At 41.4% G+C, this 13,813-nt stretch overlaps 1 protein-coding gene across 2 annotated transcripts in view; it reads right to left on the bottom strand.

Moving 5' to 3' along the window:
- The window catches only part of MINDY4 (MINDY lysine 48 deubiquitinase 4), a 70,471-nt gene extending 61,758 nt beyond the window's left edge, over nt 1-8,713 (bottom strand). The window contains exons 1-5 of one of the 2 annotated variants that reach the window (XM_041408912.1): nt 8,587-8,713; nt 6,699-6,818; nt 5,479-5,681; nt 2,789-3,047; nt 1,354-1,766 (exon numbers count right to left, since the gene is read on the bottom strand). In XM_041408912.1, the coding sequence (XP_041264846.1) occupies nt 1,354-1,766; nt 2,789-3,047; nt 5,479-5,681; nt 6,699-6,818; nt 8,587-8,625 (1,034 nt within the window). In that variant the 5' untranslated portion in view covers nt 8,626-8,713. Of the gene's footprint in view, nt 1-1,353; nt 1,767-2,788; nt 3,048-5,478; nt 5,682-6,698; nt 6,819-8,562 lie in introns of both variants that reach the window. The other variant, XM_041408911.1, reaches the window with a different exon arrangement.
- Between the last annotated feature and the right edge of the window lie 5,100 nt (nt 8,714-13,813).

Here is a 13,813-nt window from a genome sequence, read left to right as displayed (position 1 = left end):
TCTTCCCTAATAACCAAACTAAATCTCCCCTGACACAGCTTGAGCCCATTTCTTCTCCTCCTGTCCCTGTTTCTGGGAGCAGAGCCCGACACCCCCGGCTGTCCCCTCCTGTCAGGGAGTTCCCCCAGACCTTCATTTTCTCCAGGCTGAGCCCCTTTCCCAGCTCCCTCAGCCACTCCTGGTGCTCCAGACCCTTCCCCAGCTCTGCTCCCTTCTCTGGACTCGCTCCAGCACCTCAAAGTCTTTCTTGTCATGTGGGGCCCAAAAGTGGCTCCAGAATCTGAGGTGGCCTCACCAGTGCTGAGTACAGGGGACAGTCCCTGCCCTGGCCCTGCTGCCACACTACTGCTGACCCAGGCCAGGTGCCATTGGCTTTCTTGCCCACCTGGACACTCCTGGCTGAGTTCACCAGGAGCACCCCCAGGTCCCTTTCCCACCGGGCAGCTTTTCCAGCCACTCTTCCCAAAGCTGTGCTGCTGGCTGGGATTGTTGTGACCCCCACGCAGGACCCAGCTGCTGACAAGTGAGGTTTCTATCAGACTTTTCATTGGTTTTTAGCAAGAGTCCTCCCAGGGAACTCCATCCAGGGAATTCCACCTCACCTCTGAGGCTCATCCATAATGAACTGTTCATTCATTGATTATCAGGAATACACTCAATAGTCTCAGCTTTGCTGGGGAGCTGCCAAAGGCCACTGAAGCCTTCTTCTCTACCTCAATTAAAGCTGAGTGTGAGGAAAAAATCATCCTGAGAGTGGGAAGGATGGGGCAGCACTACCTTACAGGATCAGTCAAGCTGTATAAAACCAGAGTTTTAAGACTTTAGACTGTGGTACTTTGGCCTATTACACATTAATCTTTTACAAATTAAATTAATGTGGAATGCTGCCACTGTGGAATGCTCTTTTCAGCAAATTTTTGGTTCCAGATAGGAATCAAGTGCCACTCCTGGCCCATCTGCAGCTCCAGCAGATCCCCAGTTTGATAATTCCCACAGCCCCTAACTCATAAGTGTACTTATACCTAATGTATAATTGCTTCCTTCTCAATAGGGTCTCAATATATGGTATCTCAATAAAAAATTAAACTGGAAAACAAAATAGCAATAATAATTTTAAAACATCAGTGTTAGTGCATAAATTTAAAAAATGCTATGCCTCCCACTCTTATATTTTATCCAGAAAAAGAAACAAAATTAAAAAAACATCAATTAAGAACATAAGAGAGAGAAAAGCCAAAAATATGTATTTGGAGTTCTCTGAGGGAGACACTTTGAAAACTTTTATAGTATGAAATAGTGCAGATAAATAATAAAAACTCTGTTTTAGCATAATACCCCCAGAAATACTCTCACCTGTGGCCTGACAACCGACTCTCAGTTTTCCTGAGGGATCTTTCCTTCTTTTCTCTCCCAGCCCCTGAATGTCTGTGAGGGGCACTCACTTTAAGGCTTTTTTCACTGCTGTCTGCACCAGAGCTTGGAAGAGGTTTCCTTTCTTCTGTCTTGGCCCTCTCAGACAGCAGCTTGGAAAAAAAGTCCTCTGGATCTTTGGGGCTGTTCCTTGGTTTTTCAGAGGGAGAACTGCTGTGTGAGCTTAGCACAGTCCTTGATGCAAATTCCAGGGGGGATTTTGTTGGAGATGCTCTGCTTTCCTGCAAATCAGGGCTTGGCACACTCAAGTCATGCTCTTCGTGCTCCTCACCCCTGGGCTGGGCTGGGCTGCTGATGCTCGTGGATCTTTTGGAAAGCCTCCTTTTTTGGGGATCCTGGAAGAAAGAGCCAGGAAAACCACAGATTAAAATTTCACCTTTATCTTTAAATAAACACAAAAACCAAAGGAAAGCTCAAGCACTGATTTCTGAGCTGACCTATTCATTCATTTTTAGGAATCACCTTAGAGGGTAAATCAGATTTTTTAAAATATCAGTAATAAAATAAGACAAACACTTGCACTTAAAATTTGACCAGTATTAAAGATGCTACCTACCATTAAAATATGTTTTCCATTATTTTACCAGGAACAACAACAAATTACCTCCTAACAGCTTAATTCTGGGGTTGTATCCAGCTCAGAAAATCAAGCTATATAAGATATTTTACTGGTATCTACCACTATAGGTATCTGGTCTTTACTTCTAAATCAGAGATATTTACAAATATACAACTAATTCACTGAATTTCCATATGCTCTACAGTACTACCTAAATGTCATAGTTAAATATTTTTATTTCTCATTATCACAAGCTTAATTTTACACTGGAAAAGTCCCTGTCATTATATAAAAGAAGCATAAAGGAAAAAAAAAATAGGCAAGAAAATTTTAACTGTGCTTTGAAAGCACTTCTTGGTGGAATATTGTCTGATTTGATCAATTCACAAACATATTTTCAACTGAAAGCAATTTTCAGTTCCAAACTGCTACTGATTAAATGTGGGGTCTTGGAAAAACCAGAGTAGAACAGACACTGTGAATGTAACAAAGCAATTTTCATAGGAAAATGGAAACCCAAATCTGTCAAGAGGTTTCAAGAATGGGAAAGATTTATGAAGGAATTCAGTGACCTGGGATCACAGACGTGCAGGGGGTGGTTGCCTGCAGTGGCCAGATCTGAAATTCTGAATGAAGCAGAAGGATTTCCCTAACTTACCCCTTCTTTTCAGCCTGCAGATTTAATGCATTAACATGCAGAAGCCATTTGAACATTATTTGCAAGTGACTTTTTATCCCAGCAGGGTGGACATAAAATCCATGGGCAAGTCAAACATTTTGTAAAGTGTTGGGAATCACCTCTGGTGGACTTGCCACTGGTCCAGCCATCATTCCTCTGGCAATGAGACCAGCCCTGGGCCTGGACTTCTCCTTCCCTGTGGATTTCAGCTCCTCAGAAATCACAGCTGCTTTTAAATCCTCTCGACTGTCTTGTAACTTCTTGTCCCAAGCACAGGGTAGGTTACTGCTGTGGGTTGTCCCTGTGTGGCATTTTTCACTTCTGTGCTGATGTTTTCTGGGTGGAGGGATTTTATCCAGGGGATTCTCAGCATCATACCTAGAGGGAAGAAAGAGGAAAAGCTTAAAACTGCAAAGTTGTGCACAAGTAAATTAATAAAACCAGCTAATTAGAGCACTGCTGTCAAGTTAAGTTACATTTTTATCTCAAAATGGTAAACAAATGCAGTCACTTTTCACCTAAACATCTGGATGTAGGACTTCAGGACATTATGTCATCATTATTATGAGTCACAATTGGTTATAATGTGGGTAACACCATCCCATGCTTACTTATTTGATGTAAAAAGGGTTCAAACTGAGAGAGGAGAAATTTACATTCAATACTGGGAAGAAATTGTTCCCTGTGAGGGTGGTGAGGCCTGGCACAGGGTGCCCAGAGCAGCTGTGGCTGCCCCTGGATCCCTGGAAGTGTCCAAGGCCAGGCTGGATTTGGTTTGGAGCATCCTGGGACAGTGCAAGGTGTCCCTGCTTATGGCAGGGGATGGAATGAGATCAGTTTTTAGCTTCCTTCCAGCCCAGTCCATTGTATGACTGTGCACCATAGAGAAAGTACAATTTATTTGTTGTATCAGACAGGTCCTAAGCTACACCCAGCAGTTCTCGTTCCGTCTCCATCTGTATGAAAATTTCTCAACACTTTTGCTCACATCCTCTGTTCTCCTGTAACTTTGACTCCACTGACCCCTTTCACTCTTTGTTCAGCTGTAGAATACTTATTTTAGTCCAAAAAAAAGCAGTTTTGTGATGGAAATTATTTTACTGAGTAGTTCCCAGTTCCGTGTCTGTTTATAAATTTATAAATTCTGTGTAACTCAAAAACACTCGCCTTCCTTAATACAAGGAAACAAATCCCTGAACTTGTTCTTCCCTCTGGGATGTTTTCCTCTATCCTAATTCATTGTAAAACAACTCCATAAGTTGAAACTTGTACTACAAAAACTTCCTTTAATTTACCCATTTTTTTTTAAGAGTGTGTCTCGTGAGCTCACCATGCCCTGATGTGAAGCTCAGACCCACACACTAAAGCAGCACAGAATGTGAAAAATATAAAAGCTAAAACCTGAGGCATCATGTATGTAAACTGAAGGGAGCCTGACCTGCCTCTGGAATCATCAGGAAAAGTAAGGACTGCTACTCCCAACCCCTCACTGCCAAGGGCTGCTGGCTCAGAGGCTGCTTTAAGTTACAGACACTGACAGCAACCTCCAGGAGCAAAGTGAAAAGCAAAGCAGACTCATTAATCAGGAAGCAGAGCAGAGTCCTGTCTGGTTAAATCTCCACCCCTGACAGCACTGTTAAAAGTTACACAGGTGTTTGAAATTAAAACTGATTTCAGGCACTGGCTGGCTGACCTTGGCAATCCCTGGTTTTCCCTCGCCCAAAGAGGGTGGCAGTGGCGAGGATGAGCCTCAGGGCAGAGGTAGATGGGTCATTGGGAAGAAATTCTTCCCTGTGAGGGTGGGCAGGCCCTGGCACAGGTGCCCAGAGAAGCTGTGGCTGCCCCTGGATCCCTGGAAGTGCCCAAGGCCAGGCTGGATGGGGCTTGGAGCACCCTGGGATGGAGGACTGGGATGTATGAGATGATCTTTAAGGTCCTTCCAACATTAACACCACTGGGCACTGCTGTGCCCTCCCAGTGTCAGGGACTCCCCTGTGGGAGAGATCCATGAAAGGGAAAGAGAAAGGGATTAAAAAAACAAAAACAGGAAGGAAAAAAAGGGGAAAAAAGTCTTTGCACTGCCTCCTTTTCAAGTGTTGCTTCTGAGCTAAACTTAAAACATCTTGGCTTTCTTCCCCTATAAGAAATGACTTCATAGGTTTTTTTCATGCATTGATGCTCAGACTTGGCTGCTTTGAGCATGTTGCATTTAGGAGGAAGAACAAAACCTGATTAATTCCTTGAGGGTGGAGGCTGGGAAGCTGAATTACACTTCTGTGCCCATTTTAAAAGCTTTCTATGGAAGTGCAGGACTGTTAATCCTCTTTGAGGCACCAATAAATGAAAAACTTGGTTACATGCTATTGTCAGGTACTCTGCAAGGTCTGAACCTACACTATTTGTAACAACACTGAATTTAAGACAGCAAAACTTGCTTTTGCCTATGTAAGGCATGAATATATTCATAGTTTGAACACAGGTGGTTTGTTTTACCTCCAAACCTGTTTCAGTTTGAGTACTTCCAATGTAAAAGGCATGAAATCTCCTACTTCAACATGCTTCAGTGACTGAAAGATGCAATTGAGGTTATCAGTCTTCATAATTGGCAGGGAAGATAAAAGACCATTTTTGAAGGGTGGCTTGCACAGGAAATTTTAACAATCTGCAAAGTTAAGCTTGGTGTTACGAGGATAACTAACAAAACAAAGTTGAGCTCAAAATATAAATGATAAAACATTTAACACACTTTCCCTTCATCAAGAAAAAATAAGTGAATACACAGGGCAAAGAGAAATAAATGAGACTGTACCTGGAGGCCTGAGTTTTGCTCTCATCCAGAGCACTGGCATTGCCATGCTCCTCATCCAGGAGGTCGGGTGGGTGGGATGCTGAGCTCTTGCTCTGAGGAGCTGCCAGAGCACAGCTGGAACCAGAGCTCCTGGAAGTGCCACGGTGCTCCAGAAAGTAATTAGTAATAATTTCCAGCAGTGTTTTCAGTGGGTTCTCCTTTGCCTGGCCAAAAAGAGAAAGTGGGGGAAATGGATTTGCAGAGAATTCTCAAAGCCTGACAGAAGGCTCACACAGTGTGTGCATCTGTGTGCAAACCTTGAGATGAGAAATGCTGACTTAGAAATGCCATGGAATGGACAGACATTGCTGAGAGAGGAATGGAACCAGGAACAAGCTTCAAAGGATGGCCTTGCAAATAAGACTGGGTACTTTGGAGAATCAGAACTATGAAAAATACATTGTAATTAGACCCATGAGGGATAATTTTAGATAATTAGCTTTGAGGCACTTACAACATGGTGTGGCTAAAGCTGATAAGCCAAGAAACAGTTATAATGTATTGTAATTAGGAAATAGTTGGCTTCTGATTGTGATGGTGTGAATGATAACATCTCTATTGTCTCACCCTTCTCATGAAACTGAAAATGGAGTAAAAGTGTTTAAAACACCTCTTAGTTGCCCCAGCTCTGGGTCAGAAAAGGGAATAATTCAACAATAAAGTTATGGTGACTATTGAAACACTGTGCTAGTCTGGCTGCAGGACATGATTTTTACAGTGTACAGCTACTGAACATTTTAACTGGTTTCTAGAGTTACCTGAGGGTGTATCCCAGGAGTGACTGTAAAACAATCCAGGGAAATGGAAGACAGCAGCTAGAGAAGGTCAAGAGCTCAAGGGTGCTGCTGTGTTAAGTGAAAGAAGCAGGACACAAAAAAGCAAACTGTCACGGCGATTTCTGACTCTCATTTTAGCTAAACATTCCAAAGTGTGGAAACTGTGCTAGAATGCACCTTTTCTACACTGGGAGAGGGTTTTTTGAAGTGGCATTTATAGACTTTATATGAAGATACCAGAAGCATTGTGATGCCTCAAGTTATGAGTGAACTGTTTACATTGCATTTCCAAGGATAATAAATACTAGAAGTGTAATTTCCATCTGCTGTGCCACATATAAAGCTGCAAATAGAAATGGGCATGCAAGGACACTTCCACATGTCAGGTGCCAGGTATTCCCTCACCTTGTTCTGCTTGTACAGGGAGTGCAGGTGCAGGACATTCCTGAGCTCATTCCTGTTGTTGATGCTGAGCGCAGAGCGGGGAAGCTCCCGGTCCATGGTGCTGATGGTTTTCTTCAAACCCTGAGAAGGAAAAGTGTCAGACCCCAAAGGTTTTACTCTGGGTTTTGTTGGGCGTGACATGAAACTTGTGGGTGGCAGCAGTTTGTAAGCAGGTAACCCTCACAACCTGTGCTGTAATGGTACAAAATTGAATTAAAGCAGCCCACAGATGTGAGAATAATTGAGGTGGCCACGTGAGATGGAAATTGGTGAACAGAAAAGCCAAAAACCTCTATGTGCAGGTGACTTCAGCGGCTGAACAGCCTCCTAGGGCTGATGGTCTGTATGAAAGGCCCTGAGCTGAAGTTATTCCAGGCAGCCTCAGGCTGGAAATCAGTCAGATCTCCACGGCATCAGCTGGTTTGGGGTCTTCAGACTTCAACTTTCAGTCAGCATCTATGAGCACCTCAGAGACAAAACCCTCTGGGGGGAGACACGGATTTTGTGAGTTGGATCCCAAAATCATTTAAGTGGCATGGCAGCAGGATCAGCTGGTTTGGGGGTCTTCAGACTTCAACTTTCAGTCAGCACCTATGAGCACCTCAGAGACAAAACCCACGGGCATCTCACTCTCTGGGGGGAGACACAGATTTATTGTGAGCTGGATCCCAAAATCATTTAAGTGGTATGGCACCAGACTACTATTTTGAGAGAGAAAGCCCTGATTCCTTCTGTGGAGGGTTACTGTCACAACAAAGGATTTCTTTTCCTGCTGACAGAGTGTCTGGCTAGGATTTATGAAATTCAGGGCAAGTTGTGGTAAATAAAGGATCATTATCCCTGTAGGCTCTGATGTGTATGAAAGATCTGGGGGGAACAGAAGCACAAAGGATTATTTTTGAAATAATCAACACCCTTGTTTTGAAAACTCATTATCCCTGTAGGCTCTGATGTGTATGAAAGATCTGGGGGGAGCAGAAGCACAAAGGATTATCAGCGCCCCTTGTTTTGAAAATGTGAATTTGGATACAGGGTGCAAAACACGAGACTGAGGTTTGTGTAACACTTAATGGGACAGTGGCTGCTTAATTTCTGACATAACTTGCTCCTGACACAGGGGGTCCAACATCAGCAATACTTCCTAAGGAGTGAACATAAATACAAAGTAATAGGTGCTGCTACACGGAAATGTGAAGGTGGTTTCCAGTCTGCTCAATCCCACACTCCCCACATGCCTGTGTAGTCCAAAATTCGCTTTATAGTATTAAAAGTTGTGACAGGTACAATGGCCTCTTTCCTCCCTTTACCTCAATTCCTTTCCCCCTTGCCAAAAAATGGGGTTTCTGCTGAGGTGTTACTGAAAACTGGGTGGGGGGGAAATGCATGTTACCAGTTTCTCTAAAACTGTTACCTTCTGCCTTAATTAAAAAAATAAATATTTTTCAAAATAGGCTTTGTATGCCTCTTGCAAACAGAAGGGCCACAGCAAAACAAGAAATCAACGAAGGAAAAAAAAAAAAGAAAGAAAATTTTAATTAAAAAAAAATAGAAAACAAGAAAAGCCGAACAAAAAATCAAGTTTCTTGTTTTAATTTCCAGTCTCGCAGGCGGGCGTGGGTCAGGATGGGCTTCCCCCGAGCAGCAGGAAGCAGCTCCACGGCCGGCAATAAAAGGGCACTGTGGGAGATGTAGTCCAGCTGCTCACCCCAAGCCTCCCCCGTTCCCGGTTTGGGTCGGGATAAACCCCCGAGCATCCCAAAATCCCCCTTTTCCCCGCTGCCGTGCCCGGCGGGGCTCAGCCCGCAGGGAATCCGCACAAGTTTACCTTTCTACTGAGAAACTCTCTCACCAGTGATGCGGCCACGGCTTCCACGAAGGCGCTGTCCATGTTTTAAGGCCAAAGAAGGGGATTTGGGGTGCGGGGATGCTGCGCTGGCCGGGGCGGCGATGCCGGGGGGACCGCGGCATCGGGAACGATTATAATTATTATAATAATTCTATATATTATTTATTTCCTTATTCTATAATTATATTATAATTAATTATTATATAATTCTATATTAACTATAGTCATTGTATAGACAAATAAATAATAATTATAGATTATTATGATGATGATTATTATTGTTGTTGTTACTATTATTGTAATGGGATAAAAAAGGGACAATATTTCCAGCTGGGGTGCTCCTGGCCAACAGCCAGAGAACACACTGGTGTATATAATGTTATTTTTATACTCTTACATTGCTGACATGTAACATATTTAATAATTAATACATGCATATTCATGTGTTTCCAATGGGATAAAAAAGGGACAATATTTCCAGCTGGGGTGCTCCTGGCCTACAGCCAGAGAACACACTGGTATATACAATGTTATTTTTATACTCTTACATTTCTGACATACATGCATATTCATGTGTTTCATGCATTATTCAAACATTCTTTGGAACTTTCTGGTGTTTTTGGAGCCCCTTTGTCCAACTTCTTCACACTCCAGTTCATCTGCATGACATGCTGTGTGTCAGGTCAATATATTTTATTTCTTCTTGTGCCTCCATCCTGCTGTTTCCCATCCTCTGACAGGATTTTGGTGTGTCCTCCTGAATTTTAACATGGTATTCTCTAATTGTTCTCTGGTTTGTGTCAGGGTTATCTCATCCCTTGGACAGGTTGGTCAGTGCATGGCCTTACACAAAAGGTTTTAGTTACACAAAAGCCTTTTTGTTTTTCTTTGTGTTTTGCACAGGTCTGTAACACAATACATTCATCATTTCCATAAGTGATACATAGATATTATACTCATTACACTCCTATTTCTATGAGCAATACAGTGCAGACTTAAGCTGATAGATTCCATTATACTAAATGCAGCTAAAAGGGGTTATAATTGGTACTACTTCTAAATAGTTATAATCACTAACAACATGCATAGGCTAATGCATAAATGCAAAAGTCAATATTATCTGGTCAATTTTCACATTATTGATGACCAAAATCCTAATATAGTTAGGAATTTTATTTTATTTTTATTTCATTTCATTTTATTTTATTTTATTTGTATTATAACAAATAATAAAATATAAATTATTCGTATATTTATATAGGAAATAGTTATTATATATATTATTAATTTATATAGAAAATAATTCTTACAAATAATAATTTGTAATTATTGCTTTTTGTTATAGATACATATAATATTGGCTTTTTTGTGAATATTAGAACAGATTTTATATGTGTAGTGTTAAAGTAACTTTGTTATGGAGTTTTTATTTCTGTTGTTTATTAAAGATATCCCCAAAGATACCAGTGTGCTCTTGGCTCAGTGCCAAGATGCACCCAGCCATAATAACTTTACTCCATGGTCCTTGTTTCCTATTGTCCTTTGTTAAACTTTTTACATTTTCACAGGAGAGTGAACGTGCTTTTCACATTTCGATATAATATAATCTGTTTATGTATGCACCATATAGCTTTTATAAATAGTAGTGTAATCTGTAATATTTTAGACCGTAACATAATAAAGAGTGTAAAACATTAAAATGTTTTTTCATGTAACTAACTCAGAAAATGGTGTAAAATAATTAGGTGATTTCCCACATTTGGGGACTATCTTATCTAAAAGACAAGATAACAGAAACTGATTAAAAACTGATTAAAAACTGATTAAACCAGAAACCAGAGTACCAAAAAAACCCATGTTTTATAGACCCTTGTTATCAGGGAGTGAGAATACAACAGCATGGAACCACAAAAAGAAATAAAATATGAAAGTATATCATAAAATATAAAAATATAAAATACATATTTTATGAAAACATTAAAAATATAAAATAGAAAACCAAGCAGAAGATCTAAACTCAAAAGAATGTTTGAATATGTATAAACTCTTATGAATATGCATGTACATATAATGTAACAGTATGTGGAGATGGTCTAAGTTAACCCTGTGCTTTTGGCCAATAGCCAAGCACCCCAACACTGGATTTTATTCCTTTTATCCCTTAAAAAACATTTGTAAAAATTTTAAATAGTAAATTTGCATTTCTTACAAATTATATTATTTCATATCATATTACATTATATTAATGAAAAATATAATAATAATAAAAATAATATTTAATTAAGGAATGTTCAACTCTGAGATAGGGAGCGGATTTATGATGATTTCATTCTTTATTTTTATGAACTATACATAGTTATCTGTAGTCAAATACTCTTTTTAACTGTGTGTGTGCCTTTAGTACTCTGAGTAAAGCTGTATAAAACAAAAAAAAAAAAAAAAAAAAAAAAAAAAAAAAAAAAAAAAAAAAAATTAAAAAAACCAAAAAAAAAAAACCCAAAAAAAAAAAAAAAAAGGGAGAAAAAAAAACAAAACAAAAAAAAAATTTAAAAAACCAGAAAAAAAAACACCAAAAAAAGTAGAAAAAAGGAGAAAAAAAAAAAGAAGAAAAAAGAAGGAAAAAAAATATTGCAGCTGCTAAGTAAAGCTGAATTTCTCACACTGGCAGTGTCTGGCGTGGGAGACTGATCAGCTGAGCCTTTCTTTGCAGGTTATACCTGCATCAGGCAGTGATGTAATGTGATCAAGGCTGAGATTGTGGTGCCACTTTTGGGCCAGGGGAGCTGATTAAAGTACCCTGTGGCCCTGGATGTTGAGATTCCACAGCCTGGCCAACTTCTTCCAAAATCTGGCCCTTCTTGTGTGGGTAATTTTCCCTGTCTGTTTCAAATTTCTCCTGCTGTGCTCCTGGCTGTTCTGTCTCACCCCTTGAACTGAGCCCTCCCATCTGAGTGTTTTACTCTGTGTTTTACTCTTCCCCCACAATCAATAGTTGCACACAGCCTATAAAGCCTTCCCAAATCTTTTATTCCACTTTTTTCAATGAATTATGCAGAGACTCCATCCAAACCCCTCTGATGAACAGAGGATCAGGCTGAGTTTTAGGTATTGAACTTGTTGCTGCTCCAACATCATGTCAGGCGCAGGCTCTCACTGCAGTGTACCTGACCTGGCTTGCTGTGTCCCTTCAGAGCTCCCCAAATCATTCCAGGTGTGTTGTTAAGCTCAGTTATATCTCTGACTTAAATTTTGGAATACAGTGGGTGTTCCCAGTGTTGTTTCATTTCTCTCAGGGCTGTGGCACTCTGCTTCTTCCAGCCTCCAACCCTGCAAGCTGCATCCCTGCCCTGGGAAAGACCTCCTGGAGGCCAGGTTGTGCAGACTGTCATCAAATCTGAGTCTTCTGCCAAGTTAAGCTGAGTCTGAGGCGTTCAGTTTTCTGCAGAGCTGCTGTGGTGAACTCCAGGCTTGGTGTTAACCACCTGCATGACTTTTTGGAGATGAGATTCCCATTCTCTGAGATTCCCTTTCTCCAAGGCCTTCGGAATGATTTTTGGTTGCATTGGGTAGCAGCGTCTGCTGAGGTGTGATGCTCTTGAGGCACAGAGGTGCCTGCCCACCTCATCACCGTGGTGCTAAAATTTGATTATTCTCCTTCATGTCAGCGACAGCAAGCCCAGTTTGGCAGCACGATGCTCTGTAATCCACAGACAAGAAACCAGCTTGCAATGGTTTCACTGAGAAGAAAATCACTTTTTTCTTAACCCACCAGCTGCATCCCACCTGCTCCAGTTTCCCAGCTGCTGCAGAGGGATTCCTGAGGCACATTTCCCACATTTCCCTAATCTCTGTTCTGAGCAAAGGGCACAGCAGCCACACTCTGGGGACGTGGCACTGCTGTCTGTGCAGGTCTGTTAATCAACAGGAACTGGGGCTGCCTTGTGGGTTTCTGGATTTAATCAGTCCTGGAGCTCACAAGTGTCCCTGTCCCTGCTCCAGGGTGGGTGGCAGTCATGGCAGGCACGTGGGGTCACCTCCTGCCACTCAGCAGCTGCAGCTGCAGGACAATTTGGCTGGTTCAACATCATCAGCTGCTGATCATATGCAGTCTAAAAACATTCTTCTGGTTAGGGGCTAAGGGAGGTACTTCCAGTGATTTAAGAGTTCCAGCAATCCAGCAAATGGGAGGTCTGGAAAGACTCTTAATAAAGTTTTCTCTGAGCATTGTGGTATCTGTAAATACCATTATTTTCCAAAGTGGGTAACACTCAATGAGTATAACAGCTCTGGCTTTTAAGAGACACCTGTAGCTGGCTGACAACTTTTTGGTAGAGAATTTAGAATACAATAAAGCCTGTTACTAATGCAAAGCAATTAGAACAAAAGTAATTATGTATAGCTTGTGTAAGTGTACACAGCTAGGTGCGTGCTGCAGTTTGTCGGCTCCTTTGTTCTCTGCTCTGTGCTTTGGAGGACATAATTGCACTTAAGCTTGATGTTTTGTGCTCTGTTTAAGGTTGGTTAATGTTCCTACTCTATTTAATGTCTTGTTAATGTTCCTGTGGGTTTTTGTGGAAATGCAGAACATTTCATTGTATGTAACAGCAGAAAGTGAAATGCATTAAAAGAAATTTAAATGTCAAATCCGTCAACTTGTTGTGAACAAAAGGCATTTTTATAAATAGTGGGGTTGGAGAGTGGCTGACTTGTACAGGAAAGGAATTGGCTGGTATTTGTGGTGATGAACAAGAAAATTGACTGATCACCTTGTGTTGGAACCCTGGCTGCTGAGAATTCCAGACTTTCTGTGCTGCCAGGCACTGACCTATTGCCTGTCTCTTTTTTTTCACCCCTTAGCTCGTTCAGAGGAGCTGGGGGGGAAATGAGTTAAAAGCAGAAGAAAGAAGCAGATGAGTCAGACCTCTGAATATACACAGGGCCATAGAATAGAGGGTAACTTACCTGGGAGAGTAGTTGGAAATAAAGTTTCATGAGCACACAGGACAGACTGCACTGACCTGGGGCACAAAGACAAACAGCCCTGGCTGCTCACAGCCAGCTCCTTCTAACTCCTGAACTTTCTATTTGCCTTGTATCAGGGTACCAGAAATGTGTGTGACATTTCCCCTGCACAGATCATGGGGATGTGACCCTGTGAGATCTAAACCCCACAGAGCCAAGGGGGTGAATAATTTCCCTCAGCATTTCTCCTCAATTCACAGGCCATGCT

The sequence above is a fragment of the Onychostruthus taczanowskii genome, unplaced genomic scaffold (assembly GCF_017590055.1).
Source record: "Onychostruthus taczanowskii isolate IOZ18803 unplaced genomic scaffold, ASM1759005v1 scaffold3, whole genome shotgun sequence".
Taxonomy (NCBI): Eukaryota; Metazoa; Chordata; class Aves; order Passeriformes; family Passeridae; genus Onychostruthus; species Onychostruthus taczanowskii.
This window is presented reverse-complemented; position numbering and strand designations above follow the sequence as displayed.